Source organism: Pristis pectinata, chromosome 4 (assembly GCF_009764475.1).
Source record: "Pristis pectinata isolate sPriPec2 chromosome 4, sPriPec2.1.pri, whole genome shotgun sequence".
Taxonomy (NCBI): Eukaryota; Metazoa; Chordata; class Chondrichthyes; order Rhinopristiformes; family Pristidae; genus Pristis; species Pristis pectinata.
The window spans coordinates 45,608,766-45,633,546 of record NC_067408.1 but is presented as its reverse complement, the minus strand read 5'-3'; the positions used below and the strand labels follow the sequence as shown (position 1 = coordinate 45,633,546).

The window sequence follows — 24,781 nt, the reverse complement described above, 5'->3', positions numbered from 1 at the left end:
AGAAAATCTGAGGCCAAGACATTCAAAGGACAGTGGCCATTGCAGTATTGTTAAAATGGAGAAAAACACGAAACCTTTTGTAGTGTTTGTTGAGGGATGAATCTTATTCCAAAAACAACAGCACTATAAATGCCATGCCAAGAAAGCTCACCAGTGTCTGTACCTCCTCAGGAGGCTAAAGAAATTTGGCATGTCCCCTTTTGACACTCACCAATTTTTAATCGATGCATCACAGAAAGCATCCTATCTGGATGCATCATGGCTTGGTATGGCAACTGCTCTGCCCTTGACTGCAAGAAACTGCAGAGCATTGTGGACACAGCTCAGCACATCATGGTAACCAGCCTCCCCTCCATGTCTATACTTTTCACGGCCTGGGTAAAGCAGCCAGCATAATCAAAGACCCCACCCACTCCAGACATTCTCTCTTCTTCCCTCTCCCACAGGCCAAAAGCCTGAAAGTACGCACCACCAGACTCAAGGACAGCTTTTATCCCGCTGTTATAAGACTATTGAACGGTTCCCTAGTACGATAAGATGGACTCTGGACTTCACAATCTACCTCATTTTGACCTTGCACCTCATGTCCACCTACACTGCACTTTCTCTGTAGCTGTTACACTTTATTCTGCATTCTATATTGTTTTACCTTGTACTACCTAAATGCACTGTGTAATGAATTGACCTTGGTACAAGTGACAATAATAAACCAATTCCAATTCCAAAAAGGCAGTAAGAAGCAAGTAATTCTCCTTGTTTCCAATACATTGACATTGATTCTCAACTCCTTATGCTGTTTCTGAGACATTGCTCTACATATATTGTCGGCCATATTTACCTATAGGAGTATAAAAACTCTATTACTGTAAAATACACTAATTTTGTTTTATCAGGATATTAAAGATCTTGTAAAGTCAGCAGTATTATCTAGTTTTCTGTACGTTCCTTCTCTCAATAGTTCCCTGGGCATGGATCTACAACATTGGTACCATTAACCAATGAAGGCCATTGCCCGATGCCTAGCTATTCTCCCATGATGGTCGTGCACCCTCGTATGCATATGCATGCAGGCAAGCCCCATTGATGGGGGATCAGTTAGTAACTGGCTGGAAAGCAGAAAATTGCAAGAAATGTAATGTAACCCAAATCGTGGACTGGAACAAGTAGTGCTGCACATGATCTGAACTGCCGCCTCATAATTCAATGAGGTGGATAAAAGGATAGAGTTGCAGTCAAGTTTGCATTTACTGAATTAGGAGGTACTTCAGGTAATGCAGATGCGAGCAGGGAATTACAAAATTAAGCAAACCGGTACAGAGAGATGGGAGCTCAGTGTGGGGAACATGTGAGGCCAGTAGTTTGGGTTCAATAATGAAGAGAATATTCTTTCCTAGGTGAAACTTGAAAAAGTGGAGGGTTAGGAATTTAGAATTCAGGTACATAATCACTAAAACTTTGCACAGGTAAAAAAAGTAATTAATTAAAAAGTCTAATGGACTGTTGATTGATTTCAGGGGGTGGGGTGGAATACAAAAGGAACAATAGGCTTCAAGTGTAATGAATTGGGTTAGGCTCTGTCTGGAATACTACATTTTGCTTTGGACAAAATACCTTAGGAAGCAGAGAGTAAAGATTTGCTGAAATATTGTCAGGACTTAAATAGAGTCATGAAGAGATGTTTATTAACCTTGAGTTTGGAGTGATGCAGGATGATCTGAACAGGTAATTAAAATGATAAAGTGATTCAATTCAATAAAGGACCAGGAAGGTTGGGGGACATCATTTTAAAATCACCAGGGGGCCACACAGGAGCGAGATCAGGGACCACATTTTCACACAGAATGTAGAAGACATCTAGAATTCTCTCCCCCTACAGACTTCAGACTTGGATGCTTGATTTGTCAAAATCAAAGGAGTAGGAAAGGGTGAAGCACATATCTACTGTGACCTACTTGAATGGAGTAACAAGGTCTGAAAGAAACACTGTTGCTATGAATGAGGTGGCTTTTTCTGTATCCTTGCCTGGCGCTCTAAATCCAATTACAGCCTCCCATTGTAGATGAGGTTGCAATCAGCTCAGTAGGAACATTCAGTGCCTCAAAGCTGGGACCTGCTTGGTTGGTTGCTTTTTGCATGCCTGATGGTATTATTTATTTTTTCCCTGCTTGATTTGTGATGATAACCTTCAAATGGTGCTATTCTGGCCCTCAAATTCTGAGTTCATCTACCTCTGTAAAGTCTGATCTTCCCAAAGCTAGTGCTTAGGTTTCACTTGCTTGCTCATTCAGACTTGCTGCTCATCACATCAAATGACAACAGGCATCAGTCCATAATCAGAATCATAAACACTTTCTTCAAAGTGGACAGTATCTTGAAGATTGAGCACCAAAAAACATAATTACAGACAGAGTAACTGCACAGATTTGAGACCATAGCAATGTATCCCAAGAGTTGGTGCAATTAAAAAAAATGCAAATTCAGCATTTAATTTGGAACAGACACAAAAGGATACAGCAGTATCACTTTAGATAACAAACCACAAACAATCCACTGAAATACATACCTCATGCTCTAGAAACAATGCCTTCAGCTGTCCCCTTGACCAGTAGTCCAACGCATAGGCCAGGAGCTTCATTGACAGTGTATTGACTCGCAGGAAGTTGCCAACAAAAACAACTCTGTTTATCTTCTGCAAGCAACAGAAGCACAAAGGAATGAAACACTGGGTTTGATTCCTTAGAATGTAAAACAATGAAAGCATCACAATCTGAAGTTGTATGTTTTACAAATGCATCTTTTTACAAATACACTGATTCCCGGAAAAAAAACTGATGACTGCCGATTAAGGAGGCAAGAACCATTTTTCTGAGTTTCAAAGTAAACGTTTATATCGTCTCAGTTTACTAATCTTAATACCACATGGCCATTACACCTGATTACTAAGAACATACATAAAATCGTACGATTTCCAATGAATGCTTTTCACAATGTCGACTCAGGAATTAATCGAAGTTAAACACCATTTGTGCAACAAGAAAAAGTGTGTTATGGGGCTTTATGCCAATTGAACACAACAAGTTTGATGAACTGTTGTCTGATATTCCTTCACCATGCTTATAAGTAAAGATTGAATCAGACTGTTGTACATGGGTCCCCAATGATATCATCAAGCAATACATTTATTTTGCAGTCCTCAAAAACAGGCTTTAAAAGGCTGGTGTTTATTGAAGCTAGTATTAAAGACTGGGAAATGTAAGTTCCACCTTCCAAGTCTTTGCTCATTTTCCAATGAATTGGTTTTCACTTGGGTCATGGTTTTTTTCTCCCCCCACTGAAACTGCAACACCATCAGCAACAGTAGCTACACTTCTACTTGAGTTACTATTATAAACTTCTTCTGGCTTTTTCAAAAATCAGTATATGCAGATATCATAATGAAATTACATGAATAGATAGAGAATAAGGTAACTTGCTTTGGAAAGTAAAAGCTGGACTGGGCAAGCTGAGGATTCCTTGAAATCTGCAAAAGATGCAAAGCCTCTGCACTTTCATAGCCCTGTACAATGCTGCTTGATTTTCACGTCACAAGGCAGCACTGTAAAGAAGCCGAAAGTATAGAGAATCTGAGATCTTTTCACTGCTTTTGACCATCATTGCGACTTTGCCTCAATTCAGGACTTGAGCGAAAACCCTGTTGTTCCAGTGCAGTATGGGGGTGGGGGAGATTGTTGCATCATTCGCAGGAAACAGTGTAAGTAAATGGTGAAGATGTCATGGCAAGAAGAAATATTGAGATCTCTTTGACACCTTGGCCAATATTCTTTATTAATAGTCCTTCGGGGGAAAAAAAACTAACTTACCCTGAGCGACCCAAGCTACTCGCAAACTCCATTAAGTAGTGGGCAATTGTTTTAGAGTCATGTTTATCAGGCCCTAAACCGGCCTTCTCAATCACAGCCACCAAAACAGCAAATAAATTAGCTGATCACTTATCTCATTGTCCTTATGGGATCCTGCTGAGTTTGAAGCTCCTACCTACATTTATCTACTTAGTTATAGAGAATTAATTCAGAGTGATTTATTTCTAGGAATGTCTTGAAAATGTAATGTTGAACTACATTTAAAGAATCAGTGAATGAACATAGCCCTGTGTTCACTACTTCTGCCCAAAATTACACCACCTGCATCAAGAGATTCTTACTTCTTAAGACATGTAAGCGTTGCATTGTTTTAAAGAAACATTTTATTTGGTTCCAATTACAAAATGCATTACACATGGCAGACATGTATTCAAAATAATGTTCATCTTGATGGCATGTGGAATTGGGGATACAGGAGACCTATCTTTCCAAAATAGGAACTACAACAAGCAGGTTATTGAAGATTCATCTACACAGTATTCAAATGTCTACTCTTTAATCATTGACTGATATAATTAAAGCATTGACTGAATGCATAATTATAGAATGGATAAATGATGTACCCATTAGGTTATGCAATATAATCTCCAAAAATATTACTCAATTTTGTGATGTTGCTTATTTTGAACAAATTACTTTGTCCTGAAATAGAACACATAAAACATGCAGCTTTTTGATATTGCAGCAATTTTAATTGCGTCAATAAGTGAAATGCCATTTAGTCTGAACTTGCATTAGGTATATTTTAACGTCAGAAGCACCATTTAAAAATGTGCCCAATCTCAGTGCTGCCATGGTAAAATATGGATTTATTCAATCGTTTATTAAAGTATCTGACAAATTCAGCAGAAATTAAGTCAACTGAGCACTCATTATCTGATGTTATAATTCCTGAGGAAGAAATATAAAACTTGAAATTAAAGTACGTTGAAATTTGCTACCTTTTAATCAGTAGTCATCTATCATGAATGGTGGGGAATGAGGCTCAAATTGATTTAGTAAGTTAAACTTGTAAGTGCAGAGCAGTAATACACAAATGTGCTGGAGGAACCCAGCAGGTCAGGTAGCATCCATGGAGGGAAATAAACAGTCGACATTTCAGGCCAAGACCCTTCATCAGGACTCCACTGCGAAGTCTCTTCCAGGGATGTCTACCCTGAATAAGTTTTGCTCCTGTTTATTTCCCTCCATGGATGCTGACCGATCTGCTGAGTTCCTCCAGCGCTTTTTGTGTATTGCTCCAGACTCCAGCATCTGCAGAACTTTTTGTGTCTTTGTGCAGAGCAGTACTCAGCTTGAGCCAATGAAGAGCAAGTTGTAGTAAACATTGTGAAGAGCTAGAGACCAAAGGCTCTACCCCTATCAGATCTGTATACAAATAGGAACCTCAACAACAGAGCAACTATTCATTATGATACAGGAAGTTTAGGACATTAAAGTAACAAAACAGAAATGAACTTACCTGCTGCTTCAATGCAACACCAAAGGGTCAAGCTCAAAGTTAACTTTAAAAATACATTCTATGTTAAAACTTAACAAGATCAAGCTGATTTTTTCCTCAATTAATTATGATGTTTCTTGCCTCTCAGAGGACTTCTTGGAAATACACAGTAGAGTCGAGCCAACCATCCCCTACAAAGCATGAGTGACCGAACCACTATACCTCATTCAGTGCACACATTCGGGCTATGGATCCTATGTTGTTTGTGATGGTGACCAAGGTGGCTCTTGCTAGGTCTTCTTTGCTAACTAAATCACGCTTCTCTCTGCAAATCATGTTGCCAAAGCTACAAGGGAATAAAAAATAAGAAACATTACTCACTCAAAACCAGCACAAATGTTTGGTATTTACCAAAACAATTTTAAACAAAGTGAACCAGACCATCTCTTCCTCAACCCCAAACCCCTTCCATATAGGTTCACTGTGAATCCTTTTGAGACATATAATCAGAAACTTAAAACTACTACCAAACAAAATAAGTCTGTCATATTGTTTTTACCACAAAACTAGACAAATCGAGATAAATTCTGAAGCTGCTGGATACCCTCAGGTAGAAAACCTGAGTTATCATTATATATGTGCCAGCCTGAAAATGGCTAGAAGCAATACTGTTGAAATGTGTGGTTGTCTCAGTTTAGCTGAATGTTGTCCTTAACTAACTGTAGTAGATAGGCATTTCTGCAGGGATTATTGCTGAATAATCAAGTTGGAAAATACCAGAAGAGGCTGAAGAGGCCACCCTTAGCACTTCTCTAACTACTCTGGTCAAGGTTAACTGGATTAGTACAGACTCAATCTTCCAGCTCTATGCAGTTTGGCTGCACAGGGAGAAATTCAACATATATCAGGATGCTTTTTTTAAAAAATTCAGATAGCAGCTAACTTAATTCAAACGACCCACAGCTACAATCACAAGAAATCGAAAACAACGTGGACTGCCTTACTTTCGTAAGGGAAAAATTAAGCAAGTTCTTCTCTGGATATTGTAACTGTGGCCATCATCAAATTATTTTCATAATGGCAGATATTGCTGTTTATGACTAATAAAACTGATGGATCTTATGATAAGAAGACCAGTTTCCCTCACCAGAAAAGGCAGTATCCATGGGTCATGGATTTAAAGCAATTGATAGGAGGATTAAAGGACAGGTAAGATATTTTTACCTCAAAGAATGTTGGACATCTCAAATTTATTGCTTGAAAGAATGGTAGAAGCAGGAACACTCAATGCATTCAAAAATCACACAGATGAACATGAAGTGCTGTAAGATATGAAGGCTGTGAACAATTAGCCCAAAAGCAGGAGAAGACTGGATAGCTCTTCTACAGCCTGCACAGACAGAGATGAATGGCCTCCTTCCATGCTGTAAACTTGACTCTCTGACGAAATACTCATTAGACTATCTAGTAAAATGTGAACATCTGTACTTTAACATTTTAAGCCCGTGTGCAAAGTATGTACCCTTCAAAAAGATTTTTATTTTCCATTTTAATTAAAAGCTGATTAAGCAAATATTACTGTACTTGCCCCATCTAGTGTTGTGTTTCTCCCTGCAGATACAATGGCAGTGAAGTGTTTTTCAAATACTTTTATGGTAATGACCTTATTATAAATATTCTAGGCAATAAGTAGGGAAATACAGAAGGACACAAATAAAAGGCAACAGAAAGAAATAAGTTGCAAGAAATAAATTTCTCAAATAACCAAAGTAACTCAGCCGATTGTTTGCTCACAAGCCTCCAGAGGACAATGTTAGCTCTTTCTACATTAGAGTCATGATATTCTTTACAGCGCCGTCTGATTTCCTGAATGGAGTGTTACTTATTGTTCAAGCAATGCAATCTTGCGTAAAATGTTGAAGCTATACTGCTTTCTGAGTGATTAAAGGACTAAATTAAATCATTTACAATAAATCATTTGCCCTATCATTTGTACCTACCTGGAAGCTACTGCCCATCCTGGCAAACCAAATCGCTCGTAGTCCCCTCCGTAGATGTCCCGCACTAGTTTGTCAGCCATTGTGCTGTCACCTTTTGAGGCCATTTCAAGAGCTTCATCGAAAGTCTCACAACCTGTAAGCAAACAGCAGAGGCCCAGGAAGGTTCCACCTCCTAAACTAAAAAGCAAATAAAAATTAACAACCGATGCAAGACTGGCTATTTTAGGATCAGTAAACTGAACATTTGAAAGTAAGTAGCCCCCTTTCTAACATTTGATGCTCTTTTGCTCAGATTGGATTCATTTGGCCTTTAGACAAACTGGTTTTGGCTACCTGCATGCTTGGAGGGAGACGTAATGCAACGGCCACTGTTTGAGACTAGTTCCTGATTTCAGTGATGCGAGTCAGAGCCACAATGTTGCAGGTTTCACATGGCAGCTTAGTGAACAACCTGGAACTCTAAACAACTGATCTACCTTGTTGTGACCTTGCACCTTATTGCACTGCACTTTCTCTGTAGCTCTGACACTTTACTCTGTACTGTTAATCTTTTTACCTGTACGATATCAATGCACTCTGTACTATCTCAATGTAACTGCACTGTGTAATTAATTGACCTGTACGATCGGTATGCAAGACAAGTTTTTCACTGTACCTCGGTACAAGTGACAATAATAAACCAATACCAACTGCACTTACACCTAAGTATGTGCACTCCAGTCATGTAGAATGACAAGGTTAATCAGTGCAAAACATAGAATTCTCATAACCATTAACACCTTACCTTGTTCCAGTTACTCTTTTATAATGGTCCTTTGAGTATACAGCTAATATGCTGACTCCTGAACCAATGTTCACCACAAGCAAAGGGTAGGGGTCATCAAGGTTGAAAGGCATCTTCTGGCATTTCTCGGGATCAGAGGCATTCTCAAAGTAGTAACATTCTGCCTGGCCATTAAAACTGAGAGAGTCAATGTGCAAAAGGCCATTAACCAGGCAGTCCAGTTCATCCAGTTTGTGTAATTGCAGATTACCAATCTGAAATAAATAAAGTTCATTAGCTTCTCTGGAAAAATCTCTACTTGATTAATGACAATACATTGAACACAGAACAGAACATTACAGCACAGTACGGGCCCTTCGGCCCACAATGTTGTGCCGACATTTTATCCTGTTCCAAGATTTATCTAACCCTTCCCTCCCATATAACCCTCTATTTTTCTAGCGGTTGAAGTTCTACCATCTCTATTGTTTAATTTTATGACTGACGTTCATTAAAAGTGATATGCAACAGCGAGTAAATTTTTGGCAAACCTTAAAATTCTGTTCAGTAAACAGTAATTAGCAGTAAAGCACAATGCTTATTACCACACATGAAAACAAATGTTGAAGATAGAATGACTACAGTTGGCCCAATCTGCTTCTGGTTGCTTCTTATAAACACCGAGAATGTGAGGAAAAATATATAAATGGAAACAAAAAACTGTGTACACCTCCCAGCACCAGTTGTAATGGCATTTTAAGAATGAAAAGAGAAAATGCTAGAAATACTCATGAAGTCACTCAACATCTAGGGAGAGAGAAAAGGAGTTTATATTTCAGGTAATGACCTTTAAGAACTGGAACAGTTAGACAACAAACATGTTTTGAAGTGCAGAGAAGGGGAGTGGTGAAGAGAACAAAGGGAATATGTGCAATCGGGTGGGGACCAAGAAAGAATGAATGACAAATAGCAGCTGAGAGAATATGATGGAGACATGGTAATTACACCTGATTTGCCTACAGGGAGATGAGTGAGATCAAAGGAGAGAAGGGGGAAAGAAAAACACTGTTGGAACAATGTTGGAACTTTGACATACTGAGCAGTTGCTGGAAACATTAGATGTGTGTTGGAGTGCATTAGAAATGCCTAGTGGTTCAGGCCACACCTGTAGACAGAGAAAAACATTACAGATTGATGACCTTGCAACAACGCTGGTCTGCTCTGACACAAGCTGGAAATGCTGGTTTCCTGAAATTACTGAATTTCAAAGGATGTAACACATCTATGACTTAATGCGGAATTCAACTATTTCAGATAATCGGCCTTTCCAATTTGCATCAGAACTAACAAGTTCTGATGCAAAGTCATCAACCTGCAATTTTAACTCCCATGTTTTGCTCTCTACAGACTGTGCTCAACATTCTGGGCATTTCATTTCAGTTTTTCAACAGCTGCTGTGTTCCATATTTCACAGCTCCAGCACCGTTCTTTCCTCCTCCTCCCCCACCCCCCAACCCTTCTCAATTCTGTTGTCGTTCATCTTCTTCTATCTGCTCCCCCTCCAGACAGGTCAGTTGCCATTAAGAAGCATTCACAACCCTCTCTCAGTCAGCATCAACACCAAACATGCCATTCAGTCTCTCTTGGTCTCCTCTCAAGCAGAGATTCCCTCCATTCCCTCCTCTGCAATTTAAAAGATGCTAATTTTCTACATTTTCCTCAGTTCTAATGAAAGGTCATCAGCCAGAAGCATCAACTCTTTTTTCTCCACACGTGCTGCCTGATCTACTGAGCTTTTCCAGCAGTTTCTGGTTTTGTTACAGGTTACTAGCTTCTGCAGGGTTGTGCTTTTGATCTTTAAGAATGCTGTCTGCTATGGGGGAATCATCTAAAAATGATACAAAAGAGAAATTGTCTTGTGTACATTTCATCAGAATCACTGATGTCTGAAGGTTTGTGGTGCAGTATAAATACATATCACTACGTGTAATAACACAGTTAATAGTACAACAAATATGGGAAGAATTTGGCTTCAGTTTTGGTGCTGTGTGGCACTTTTAATTCAATAATCCAAAATGCTCAATAATTACCATTAATCACTGCAACTTCACCCTAGTGTTATACAATTTAAATTGCAACTCATTAAGTTGTATCTTGAGCAAGCAAAAACAGAATCCATACTGTACTACTGACAGTTCATGGTACAAAACAATCCATTATAGTGTTTTTCAGCAACAACTTGCATTGCATGACAGCTTCAAACATAGAAACCTCAAACTGTTTTTCTGGGTAATCAGACAAAAACCAAACCAAAGATAAAACAGGAAATATTAAGATTGTGACCCAACTGCAATCGAGAGCTGTTGTGAGGGAGGATGTGGAAAGAAGTGTGGAAAGGGAATGACTTAGTTTGCAACATTAGTAGCCATGTCTTCAGCTACCTATGTCATTGAGGAGTTGCAGAAAAGGTCAGAGTCACTTGAATAATTTGATTGGGAGGGAGGGCGATGGGGAGGAAAGGGGTGGGTAGATTACAGACGGTTGAGTGCACCAAGGAGGATAAGCACAAGGATGAGAATTTTAATTTGGAAGTGTTTGGGGATTGTGAGTTAAGTGCAAGGCAGAAAGGAGAAAGTGATAAGTGAACAGGACCTGGAGGGGATAGATACTGACATCAGTGTTTTGGATAGGATATTTACGGAGGCTGGAGGACACAACACTGCCCTTCACTATTCAAGACTGAAATAGCACCAACTTCTGTATCAATACAGTTTACTCCAAGGTAAGCTACTATACAACTTCATATTATCTGAAGGGTACCACCTTGATTCGGTTCCAAATGAGAATGCACTGTGGCCTGTGAGTCAGAATAGTATAATCTGTTTCCATCTGTGCGACCAAACATTCTGCCAACCTCCCCCATCGAAACACAGTTATAATTATCTTTCGTAATGTCAGAACTGCATGCATAAATGTTTTTACAGTGCATAATCTGGTGACTCTAGCACCCTATAAACTGGATTACGACAATCTTTGCAACCAGTGTTTTGCAGTCACTTTATTATTGATGAGGTCAGATGTCAAGATTAAATTATACAGCAACAGGAGTGAATACTAGATAAATTGAGATTGGGTTTTAAATACTTGCAAGATGTATAATAGTGCATCACTGGAGTGTGGCAGAGAATCAGTCTCCTGCTGTGGTAGTACGGACTAACTCAGGCTCTCTTCCAGCACTGCTCCCTGCTGGGATTGTGGAATGGATAAATTTACTTTTGTGCTTTCTACAGTTTTGAGGTTTCTACAAAAATGGTGCAAAGAAATTGCAGCAATTCTATTGTACACAATACATTTGACATCATTCCATTTTCTAATCTCTTTCTGTCCTGTACATACTACTTCTGTAGTACGAGAATTGGCGCTATTATCCCTCCATTCAAGTGATCATTTATAAAGTACAAATCTTAGATAGCATCACCAGGCAATTTACCGGAGAGCCGTCCTGAACACCCCATACCCACAAGTAGGACAGAGATGGAAGTAAATTGGGGCAATTGGATTATTTTTACCCCTTATCCTAGGAAATAACGTGCTTTATCTTTAGATAAGAATGGTTTTGTAAAGGATGTCATTAATTTGTTATTACCGTACGAAATTCTTCTTCAAATTTATAAGCACCCCCTCCAGTGGCACAAAGCACTGTGTGTAGTGTTGAAAAGTTCTTGTCTCTCCCCATCTGAATGAAGGTAGGTAGGTCATGTGTTGGAAATCGGATAAAGTGCAGGTTTCCTTTGCGGCCACAGAGTATTAGGTCTTTGAGCTCAAGGTGCACATCTCGGATGCCCGTGGACCCATAGGCAACATTCGACACCAAGTACTTGCGAATACTTTTTAGGCTTTCTACCTCCTCTTCCTCTTCCTCAGCTGTGATATCAATTGGTTCAAAATAAACCAGTTTCACCAGTGTCCCACCAATATCCATCCCAAACCAGGGGAACGCTGCAAAGGAATGGCAAAATATGTAAGAAAAACAAACAAGATTTCAGAAATAAAAACACCAACGTACAACAATTACCTGCAAGGCAGAAAGTGGCTATTAAGGACACTTATTCACCCTTCAATCAGGGCTTTATTCATGGATTTTTTTTTAAGATCATACTGTAGCATTGAAGTGAATTTCGTCTGGATCAATATAATTCTCAATCTTTCAGCCGTCAATAAACCCTGCTTTGTCTGGTACATACAATATTTATAGGGTTTTAAAATGGCTAATGAATTGAAAAAAAATTCTGCCCTTTATCTTCAAACTCACACTGTACTGAATTCTACTCCACGTTCATTTGTAAAAGGAAACGCAATCGACTTTTAAATAGTACAAGAAAATACAATTTTCTTTTCCTTCCTTTCTCCCATAATTGCAATCTTTGGTGAATGACTATTGATATTTAAAATTAATAAAACTTGTGCCTTGATCTATCCAACATTAGAAATGCACACTACCTTTACATATCAAACAGAAAATTTACACGTGCTTGAACAAGAGATTCACTGATCAAAGGGATGACCTAAGCGTGAACATAGGGTAAACAGAACCAAAAAATAAAAACAGAAATGCTATAAACACTTAACAATCAGGCACAATTTATGGAAAAAGAATTAATGTTTCAGGCCAAAGACCCTTTGTCAGAACTCTGTTTCTCTTTCCATTGATACTGTCTTGACAGATGAGTATTTCCAACATTTTCTTTTCATATCAGATTTCCAATATGTGCATTTTTTTTGATAAATAAAACCAAGAGACTTGCATGCTTTGTGGAATCCATTTGCAGTATACAGAGCAGTGGAGTGATTCAAAGTTAATGCAGTAATTTCATTTATCCTGTGTGGATTCTTGCACTAAGGTATAATTCATTAATTTTGATTTGAGAAAACGTTCATGCTAGTCTCATTCATCCATCAAGTTCAGTGAGACGCATATCTTGAAAGACCATAATGGGGGTAGGGCATTAAAGTAATGCACAATGCAAAATCTCACTCTACTGGGAGTTGGGAATCTTCTGGAATTCTTCAGTTCAGGGGGCCAAGCATGCTTACTTGTTGAATATTGTCAAGACTGTGACTGGCAGGTTTTGGAACAGCACAGGAACCATGAAATATGGGAATAAATGAGGGTAAAGCTGAGGTACAAGACCAGATGAGATTTTATTAAAAAGTAGTGCAGGCTTTGGGTATTGTATGGTCCATTACTGCTCCTGTTTCTGCTATTCGAAAAGAACTACAACTTGTGAACAGTTGGATTTTGTTTTGATGGCTACACAACACTTCATACTTCATCAAGGAGAAGAAAATAAATAGACAAGTCTGAGGTGTGGACATATACAAGCTTAGACCTGGCTTTCTTGCTCTGTCATCATCCAATCAACACTGAGGAGACCAGTAGCAGAGGGATTAATCCATGGGAACTGTGTCATCACAGGACTACTCATTTTTGTTCATTATCACTGGTAGTTAGTTGACATTTCTGGGAGGTAAATTGGCCTCATCTGCTACTGAAGGTGGTGAGATACCATCTTCCTGAATGGCTGCTGTGTTTCTGTTGAGGTCACAGCACTCCAATAATATGAACGAAGGAACAAGGGAATGGAGAGGTTTACCTCCAAGGGAGCACAGCACATAACTTGAATTCAGCTTGCAGGCATTAAAATAAGCAACTAACAATGATATAACAATTGAATCTTGAAGAGTCCAAAAGTGTATGATCTGGGCAAGATGAAAAGGATCTCACAGTAATGACTGAGTAGGTTAAAAGTGGAACTCAATGAGTGCGGTCCCATAGAGCTGGACAGTGGTAGGAGACAGTAAGTCAACTACTGGCAATGCTGCAGAAACATTGATAAAGGGCAGTACGTCACAGTAAGTCACATGGAAGTTGGAGAATTTCAGTGCCTTATCATGGTTAGACTGGAGTGATTCACTGGAAGAGGTGCATTTGCTATGCATGGAATTAAAAGACAACAACTTGGTCAAGGAGCCTGAGGAAAAGCAGATGGACAACTGAATAATTACCGATAGGAAAGATGCCACAGGTGTTTTCATTTTATTTGAGGGATAGAATGATGTAGGGATTCTGAAAAGGGGAGGGGGGGGGGGGGGAGGGAGACACTATATCCAAGTAGAGGAAGTAGAGGGAAACTATTTGCACACAGTCAGCTAGTAAAGGTTAGGAGAAGAAATAAGGTGATTAGGACAAGAATGAAAATAGATTGAAGGACCAAGCTGTAATGACTCATAGATAATGTGGAACCACTTTAAACCTCAGAAGAGGTGGAAGTTTGAGTTCCTGTCGTGCACTTCTCTCCACCGGAATTAAATTGCCACCATGAAGAAGTGTAAAAAAAAGACCAATTTACAAGTCATCTGATTAGATACAGGATTTTGTAATCATAGTGCAAAGCTCAAGGTTCATTGATCTAGTATGACACAGCAAGGTAGAACCATTAAATCATTGTACAAAAGGGCAGGAGAAATTTGTCCACAGCCCTTCACGGCAATTTGCAAATCATTATTTATTTACACAGACTAACGCAACTTTGCTGCTTATAGTCAACGGCACAAAGCATTTAGGACCAATTGATCCTCTGAGAACAAGTAGAGAACATTTCCAACCAAAAATATCTACCAGAGTAACCAAACTGATCTGTACAAAGCCACCTTCCTATTTTTGTAGTCATAAATTCATTTTGTCTTTGGATCATGTCTGTGCTTTGTAAATAAATGAGAAGTCAAATCCATAATTTTCATTGAGTCATACAGCATGGCAACAGGCCCTTCAGCCCACCAAGTCTGTGCCAATCATTCAGCATCTATTTACACTAACTCCTCGCTAATCTCATTTTAATCACCACACATTTCCATCAACTCCCCCCAGTTTCTAACACTCAGCTACATGAGGGGTGAAGATTTTTTCTTTTACAGGGGCCAATTAACATACTAACGTACACATCTTTGGGATGGGGGAAGAAACCAGTGAACCCAGGGAATCTCTTGCAGTCACAGGAAGAATGTGCACACTTGAGACAGACAGCATTGGAAGTCAGGATTAAATCCAGGTCAATGGAGCTGTGAGGCAGCAGTTCTATGAACTATATGACTGTGGTGCCCATCTTGATTAAGTAGGATCATAATTTGCTTGTTTACTGTACAAAGGACATGGCAATCAATTTCCACATTCAGTGGAAGTTATCAAATATCCAGCAGATAGTGTGGATCAGCCATGATGCACCTTTGCTCTTGCAGTAGAGATTAGGGTATTGATTCCCTCTCCAGTCTAGAGCACAAATTGTTGATTGACATTTCAATATAGAACTGAGAAAGCACATCATTGCTGGTGTACCACCTTACAGACACACCATCAAACCACTGCTCCATCAGCCCACTCAGGCTGATAGCAAAAGATTCCAAATCACTAATTCTAAAAAAAGGTCTGATTAATATTTATCCTTCAACTAAGATCGCTAAAGTAGATCATCTGGCAGCTATTTTGTTAGTCGGCAACCTAGCAATGGAGTTTCCAACCTCACCAGTGTCTAAACTTCAAAAATACTAAATTGGCTGTCAAGTGCTTTGAGATATCTTGAGGTCATGAAACCCACTTTAGTAACACAGTCCTCTCTGTCCTTTACAGAAATTAACCGCTTTGTCTGACAAAGGATCTTTGACCTGAGGCGTTAACTTTATTTCTCTTTCCACAGATGCCATCTGACCTGTTGACCTTCTCCAGCATTTTCTGTTCTAATTTCAGTTTTGTAGCATCTGCAGTTTTTTGATTTTCATTTAAGATATTTATTTATTAGACACACGTACATCGAAACACATGGTGAAATGCATCTTTTTGCGTTACTGAGAACGTGCTGGGGGCAGCCCACAAGTGTCGCCACTCTTCCGGCACCAACATAGATGCCCACAGCTCCTAACCTGCACGTCTTTGGAATGTGGGAAGAAACTGGAACACCCGGAGGAAACCCACGCAGACACGGGGAGAACGTACAAACTCCTTACAGACAGCGGTGGAATTGAACCTGGGTTGCTGGTGCTGTAAGAGCGATGTGCTAACCGCTACACTACCATGCCATCTATAATTGTCCTTGAACACAGTTTATACTTCGATGCACAGAAGCCCACCTCCAGGAGGATCAAACAGAAATGGACTGACTTTAAGCAACCTCAAAAAACTGATTGTTTTTCTATATTTTCCATTTTTGCTTGACATTCTAAATATTAATGCAAACTGCAGAACAATGAAGACCATTAGATCACAACTGACATAAATCCTCAATCTTTTTATCACTCCCAACTGAAAAACGTGGATTGCTGGACCAAAGTGGGAGATTTGTTGCTGGACCAGACCAGCAAGTGATCAGAAACATTGAACGAGCTAGTAAAGAACACAGTTTATGCACATAATGTGTTTCACAGAAAGAAATATACACATGCCAAGATTACTAGAAATAAAGATATTGCAGAATTCAATAGTCTTCTTCAATTTTTTCAAAGATGTTGAAGGCCATAGGGTGAAGCGATTTATACAGACTAATGACTGAAACTTTACAAGTTTTATCTGTGAACACATTATGTCAGTTAAGTGCACTGTGATAACAGCAATCTTATTTCACAGAGGCAATGGTACAAGTATCTGCATAGACCTAAAAGCAAAAAAAATTGATATTATGTGTGCGTGGTTGGGATAATTCATAAATCGGAAAGATCAGAATTTTGCTTTTTAAGTTTTTCATTGTTTAGGATCTTGGCATTGTCAGCATTTTGTCAGCCATATCAATTTTCTTCAAACTGAGTAGCTTGCTAGGCCATTTCAAAACAACATTTAAGAATCAACCACATTGAAATCAGATATAGGTTGTTTTGGGTAAAGAGGGCATATTTCCTCCCCTGCACACGAATGAACAAGAAATGTGTAGGGAAGGTCGGTACTAGAGGAAATAAGTTTATTTAGAAAGTGGATCTTTGAACAGCCCTTGAATTTGGAATTAAGACAACAGGATATCATACCAGTTATATAAATGCATATTACTCCAAGTCATTATACATAAACTATTCATTTCTGAAGAATGCTGTCCTGGATGACATCCTTTCCTATTTATTTGAATATTTCACTAACTTTTAAATGCAAGTCATAATTTACATTAAACCGATAAAAGAGCAGTACATTGAGTTTTTTTCCTTAGCATCAGCTATCTAAAGTCAATTTATAGCTGCAAAGCATATGTATTGTTTTCCAAGGATTAAATAGAAATGCAGAGAAATGGAAATATTTTGTGATCCTAAATAGATTCCCTGTCACATTACACAGACAGAAATCAATTTAATTAAAACCATTTAATGTCACATTCATTCAAGAGGGTTTTTATAAATATGTCGGCTTGCCACCGTAAGTCAACTTCTCAACAATACTGACAGAAATTGTTAAACGTTGTAATAAAATATATCATCAGCTAATGTATCAGAACGATGATCATATCCCACAGCTCTCCCCGGTAAAAAGAAAAATTGATAAATAAAATCTAAAACCGCCTTTGTCAGTAAAAGGGATCTCTCATCGCTGATGTGGTCTTAAGTGACAAACACACTATCACACATCCTACCACCCAACATCAAACCAATCTGCACGTTTCTTGCAAACGAGAACACAACGGGTCTCTTCCATTACTATGGTGGCTCTACTTCCTGAGGAAGGGGGAGGGAAACAGGGCTGCGAATGGCTATTTCCTGAAAGATGGTTCTCGGACGTCGTTTCGTTTCAGTGGACATTTCACTTCGATTTACTGCCAATTGTCCTCTCCGCCCGGAGCTCAAGGCATCGCGCATTGACTGACCGTCAAATATGCTACGATGCAGAATAAATCGTAACATTAACCAATCCCACCCACGGGTTGTAATGTGTAACGACGTTATTGTTCGAGGCTAAAAGGGTCGCGGATCAATAAATTAACGAACTCACAGGGTTTCTTGGCGTCCTTGATCTTCATGTTGCTACGGATGATTTACCAGCGGCACCGTGAAGCTCAGCGTGACTCGCCTCAGCCCTATTGATAGACGGGGCTGAACGGATTAACCCGAGGGGGAGGGAGGAAAGGAAGGCGCTGTCACGATCGACCGACGGTAAACTGGCGCGGATTGGTGCAATGTTATCGGACGGAGCAGGTCGCAGCCCTCGCCCGGTACCAGCACCAATCCACCCTTCCTTTCCTCCCTTCTCCTCCCACTACAGCCGGCCGGCCGATGGGGGCGCCGGGTGCTGCCTCCACCTCCCTCTATCTGTTCTTCCAGCGGCAGCTTCGTCACGACGACGACGACAGCGGCAATAGCCGCCGCCCCCCCTCCCCACAGCCCCTGACGGGCTGCTGAATCTGGGCAGGGATTGGCCCTGTTCCTCCGCCCTCCCGGGTGCGGCTGGCGCGCTGTCACCAGCCCTCTCCCTGGCTCCGGCTTCACGCTCGGCGAGAGCACGGCCTCATCCCGCCCCGCGTCACTCAAACACGGGCGGCACACTGCCCTCTGGGAGCTGGAGTCTCCCGCCCCCCGCCTCGCCTCGCCGCAAAGCAGCGGCAGGACTACAACCCGGCCCAGGGTGCCCCGCGGGCTCGCCAGGCATCATGGGACGGCCGCGGGCTTTAATTGACAGGGTGGCGGGCAGTGAGTCAACCGGTTGCTCAATCATTGTCCTGGTCAGGTTGACTTAGAGGGGCAATGGTGTTTTGTCATTCAGAATCTTATCCAGAAACGTTGCCCTCCCCCACTTCTCTGGCAGAGGGCTGAGCACAAGACTAGAGATATTTTGCAACAAATGGTGAGACCACACTTGCAGTATTGTGTATAATTTGGTCCCTTTATCCAAATAAAGGTGTACTGTAGAGGGAATCCTTCGGTTCACTAGAATGGTATTTTTGGGATGGCGGTTCTGTCGTTGAAGGGAGATTGAATAAGCTAGCCTGCTGTTGAATTTAGAAGAATGAAAATCAATAAAACTGCATATAGTGGAAATCTCAGATAAAAAGCTAAATGTGCTCACTGGAGTTTGGAAGGATGAGGGGGGATCTCATTGAAACTACCGAATATTGAAAGGCCTGGATAGAGTGGACGTGGAGAGGATGTTTCCAGTAGTGGGAGAGTCTATGACCAGAGGGTACAGCCTCAGAATGGAACTACATCTGTTTAGAAAAGAGATGAGGAGGAATTTCTTTATCCAGAGGGTGGTGAATCTGGAATTCATGGCCACAGACGGCTGTGGAGGCCAAGTCATTGGGTATGTTTAAAGTGGAGGTTAACAGATTCTTGATTAGTAAGGGCATCAAAGGTTATGGGGAGAAGGCAGGAGAATAGGGTTGAGAAGGAAAAATAAATCGTTCATGATCAAATAGTGGAGCAGACTCGAAGGGCCGAATGGCCCAATTCTGTTCCTATGTCTTATGGTCTAACACTCAACAGGTCGGACGGTATCCGTGGAAAGAGAAATGGGAGCGGAGTTAATGTCTCAGGCCAAAGATGCTTCATCAGAGTTTGATGATTCTTTGGAATTTCTTGCTCTGTAGGGATGTGGAGATCCAGCTATTGATTACGTTCAGTATTAAGATGGATAGATTTTTGCATATTAAATGAATTGATATTGGGATTATGGTATTAAAATCATGTTTGAGGTAGAAGGGGAGTTGTAGTCTTGTTGAATGGCAGAGTAGGTTTCTGGTCCTATCATGTGAGTAGCTCAGAAATGCCATGGACAGAAGTATTTGAATAATTTAGAATTTGTCTTCACAGTTTTATTGAAAGGATCAATTGGTGTAATTTCCTTTAAACCAACAATATCTTCTAAAATTGGGTGCCTTATGACATCAAGGGCCAGAAATACAGCACAGAAGTAGCTCTTTCCCACATCTCCATGCTGACCATCAAGTATCCATTTATACTAATCCCATTTTCCAGCCTTCTATGTCTTGCAATTGAAGTACGTGTAAATCTTAGTAAATGTTGTGAGAGTACTTTCTTCCAATTCCAGATTCCAACCAGCTGGGTGAAAAAAATACTTCCTGAAATCCCCTCTAAACCTCCAATCCTTCACCATAAATCTATACCTCTCATAATTTTGTACACTTCAATCAGGTCCCACCTCAGCCTTCTCTGTGCCAAGGCAACCAAGCCCAGCCTACACAGTCTCTTGTGACTGAAATGCTCCAGTTCAGGCACAACCTGGTGAAATCTCTGTACCCTCTCCAATGCAATTGTATCCTTCTCTAGTTTGGCAACTGGAACTGCATACATTATTCCAGCTGTGGCCTAACCAATGTTTTCACAAGTTGCACCCTGCTCTTACATTCCTGTGCCCTGGCTAATGAAGGCAAGTTTCCATATTTCTTCTTAACTGCCATATCTACTTATGCTGCCACCTTCAGGGATCCTTGTATTTGTACATTAAGTTCCCTCTGTTCCTCAACATTCTCTTGGGCCCTACTATTCATTGTGTATATTCCAGCTTTATTAGACCTCCCAAAATGCATCACCTTGTACTTATTGGGATTAAATTCCATCTCCCATTGCCTTGTCCATCTTTCCAACTCATCAACATCGTCATGTAGTTGAAGACCATCCTCCAAAATTTCTACAGCACCATTTTTGTGTCATCAGTGAACTTACTAGTCACATCTCCCACATTCACGTTCAAATTGTTAATGTATAACAAACACTAAGAGTCCCAGCACTGATCCCTATGGTACATCACTGGTCACAGGCTTCCAATCACAAAAACAACCCTCCACCATCATCTTCCGCTTCAATTACCAAGTCAGTTTTGGATCTAATTTGCCAACAAGCCCTGTATCCTATTTGCTCCTACCTTCTGGACCGGTTTCCCTTTTGGGGCTTTGTCAAAGTCCTTCCTGAAGCCTTTCTATATCTGACTATATCCCCCCACCACCTGTACAACAATTCTTTCTCCCATTCCCCTGCCAAATTAGTTTAAATCCTCCATTTTCCCTCATCTACATTATGGGATTAAGCACCAGCAAACTGCTCTGCAAGGATGTCTAACATGATCCATATCTTCTGGACAACAATTGGTAATAGTGGATGGTGATATATCTCACAATTGGTGATGATACATCTCACTGGAATTACTTTGGTCCTGACCAATCTGACACAGACTCCTCTTGCTTTAAAAGGCAAAATTCCCTACAGTTTTATGTCACAAGATTGACAAAGTGCAGATTATACTCCTCGCAGATAGTGACAATATATTGTCACTTAAAACTCATCTAAAGTAGCCCTGTGTATTTTTTCTCCCAAAGTTTTAATGCACATTGTAAGATTTTGTTGGTCTTTGCAAGTTGGATTTCATTTGCAATTTTCATTTTCTTAGAACAAAATGAAATGTAAATTGGTTTATTATTGTCACATGTACCAAGGTACAGTGAAAAACTTTGTTTTACATGCTGTCCATACAAATCATTTCATCACATCAGTAAATTAAAGTAGTACAAAGGAAAAGCAATAAAATAATGCAGAATAAAGTGTTACAGTGACAGAGAAAGTGCAGTGTAGGCAGACAATAAGGTCATGACCAGGTAGATTGTGAGGTTAAGAGTCCATCTTATTGTACAAGAGGTCTGTTCAACAGTCTTAAATTAGCAGGATAGAAACTGTCCTTGAGCCTGGTGGTATGTGCTTTCAGGCGTTTGCATCTTCTGCCTGATGGGAGAGGGAAGAAGAGAGAATATCTGGGGTGGGTGGGGTCTTTGATTACGCAGGCTGCTTTACTGAGGCAGTGAGAAGTATAGAGTCCGTGGAGGGGAGGCTGGTTTTTGTGATGTGCTGAGCTGCGTTCACAACTCCCTGCAGTTTCTTGTGGTTATGGGCAGATCAGTTGTCATACCAAGTTGTGATGCATCCAGATGGGATGCTTTCTTTGGTGTATTGATAAAAATTGGTGAGGGTCGACAGGGTCATGCCAAATTTCTTTAGCCTCCTGAGGACGTAGAGGCGCTGGTGAGCTTTCTTGGCCGTGGTGTCTACGTGGTTGGACCAGGACAGGCTATTGGTGATGTTCACTCCTAGGAACTTGAAGCTCTCAACCCTCTCGACCTCAGCACCAATAAGGATAAGGTTAGTGAAAATTAATATTGGAAAATTTGGAAAGCATAGTTAGTGCATTATAGTCACAATCACGAAGAATATTATTTATGATGTTGGCTGGTGCCATTTTGATGCTGTGATATAGGCAGTAATTGAATTGGGGGCAATATAAGATGATTGTTATGAAGAGATTCGCATGGAGCTGTGACATGATGAAGAAAGGAGTTCATTATTACTATTATCATAATATTAGAATGAACATATGGCTAAGTAATTTTAAGCAATATTGGCAATTGTGAGGACTAAATAAGCTTTAGGCTGGGGATCAAGGAAGGAGGAAATGGCATTCAAGGAGAAGTTTGGAACAGAAGAGATAGGTGTAATGGTAAATGAAAATGATTGCTCCATTCAGATACACTCCTTAGCTATCATTGTTTGTTCCCTTGCCTTGCTTGCCTTTCCCAAGTGCATTATCTGACGTTTCTTAAATTTGAATTCCATTTGCTATTTTTAATTGACCTGACTAGAATAAGTTCCCTGCAGTCTATAGCTTTCTTCCTCATGATCAACCACTAATATGATCAGTGTGATCAACACACATTTTAATCAAAGGTTGTACATTTAGATCTAAGTCATTTATTTAAACCATAAAAATAAGAAGCTCCATCTTCTATCCATCTTCAAGGCACTAAAATTTCTGTTAACTCCTGGCTGACTGCCAGTGAGCCAATTTTGGATTCAACTTGCCACATTCCCTTGGATCCAGTGGGTTTTTTAGACCAGTCGACCCTGTTAGACTTTGCCAAATGTCCTGCTAAAAAAAAATCTACACAGATTACATTAATCAGATATTCTCATGGATTTTGCTGGAGTTCCAGAATAAACAAAAATATGTAGCGGTTAGCATAATGCTATTACAGTGCCAGCGACCCGGGTTCAATTCCGGCCACTGTCTGTAAGGAGTTTGTACATTCTCCCCATGTCTGCGTGGGTTTCCTCTGGGTGCTCCGGTTTCTTCCCACATTCTAAAGACGTACGGGTTAGGATATGTTCTTTTTCAATCTTTTTATTAGTTTCCAAATTAATGCAGATTAATATATAACATCGATGATTGTGCATGTAATACAAAGAGATCAAGAGAACAATCATGGCATAGATAATCATAAAGAATAATAAAATATATTAAAAAAAATCTTTAGATCTCACAATCTCTTAGTAGATGAATATAATATAAAAGAAAGGAAAGAAAAAGATTTATTGTGTATATAGAAGAAAAGAAAAAACATCCCCAAATCAATAAAAAATTGTAAATAATCAAACCAAACTAAAAAGAAAATTTCAAAAAAAAGACCAAAAAAAATTTTTAAAAACTGGACTGAAATTTCTCAATAGAAACAGAGCAATATTATGTCATCAACTCCGTTCCTCTAAATTGAAAAGTTATTGAAAAGGGGTCTATATCATATGAAAGTATTGAATAAATGGACTCCAAATGTCTTCAAATTTAAGCGAAGGATCAACAGTACCATTCCTAATTTTTTCCAAGTTTAAACATGATATAGTTTGAGAGAACCATTGAAAAGTAGTAAGGGGTATTGGATCCTTCCATTTAAGCAAGATGGATTGGGTTAGGATATGTTGGCACTGGAAGCGTGGCAACATTTGCAGGCTGCCCCCAGAACACTCTACACAAAAGATACATTTTACTGTGTGTTTCGATGTACATGTGACTAATAAAGATATCTTAAATTAGTAAGATATTAATATCTTAAATAGCTTTAAGTCCAGTTCTGGGCTGCAAATTTTAAGAAGAGTATGGCAGTTTTGTAGAGGAAGCAGAAGGGATTTCCTGGAATGGTTCCAGATTTGAGGAAAGTAGATTTATGTGAATAACCTAGAAAAGCTGGAATTGCTCTTCTTGGAACTGAGGTAATTTGATAGAGATGTGTAAAGTCATGAAGGGTTTAGCTGAAGGCAGTAAAGAGAAATATTTTCCAAATTTGAGGCAAAGGGGAAATTAAGCTAAAATGGCATGAAAAAAGTCTTACACAAAGAAGAGTAAGGATTTGGAATACACTAACTGATAGGGTGGAAGATCCAAATTCAGCAGTAACTCTCAAAAGGGATTTGCATTAGTATCGAAGGGTTATAAGTAAGCTGCAGGGGAGTTGGATTAACTGATAGCTCTTTGAAAAAAAAATTGGTGTGGCTGTAAGGGCTGGTTTAAACTATTTTTGTGCTATACTGTTCTATGATTTTATAAATGGTTTTCAATATTTTTTTGTGAAGGCAACAGCAATGGAGAAAAAAAAGTTGACAGCTTTAAAATTGACAGCTTTAAGGATACACTCTAGTTTCTGCTAATTACCCAGCAATTCCTGTTCCCAATAGCCCAGAATCCAATAGTCCCAGGGAACAGGGAGGTGCAGGCTAAGTTTACTTGTGCTTTCACCTGGGTCTCATGAAAATAATTCTTCCTGCAGCATTGTGGCTTCTTTTCTACTTTTTCTGCCTGAGACTT

The 24,781-nt window shown here is 39.8% G+C and overlaps 1 protein-coding gene across 1 annotated transcript in view; it reads right to left on the bottom strand.

The window, feature by feature from the left end:
* LOC127569186 (pantothenate kinase 3) overlaps positions 1–18,654 on the bottom strand; it is a 29,843-nt gene extending 11,189 nt beyond the window's left edge. The window contains exons 1-6 of the mRNA XM_052013580.1: positions 18,140–18,654; positions 11,771–12,123; positions 8,146–8,399; positions 7,362–7,538; positions 5,584–5,707; positions 2,564–2,689 (exon numbers count right to left, since the gene is read on the bottom strand). Coding sequence (XP_051869540.1) covers positions 2,564–2,689; positions 5,584–5,707; positions 7,362–7,538; positions 8,146–8,399; positions 11,771–12,123; positions 18,140–18,167 — 1,062 coding nt within the window. The 5' untranslated portion in view covers positions 18,168–18,654. The remainder of the gene's footprint in view (positions 1–2,563; positions 2,690–5,583; positions 5,708–7,361; positions 7,539–8,145; positions 8,400–11,770; positions 12,124–18,139) is intronic.
* Positions 18,655–24,781: the final 6,127 nt, after the last annotated feature.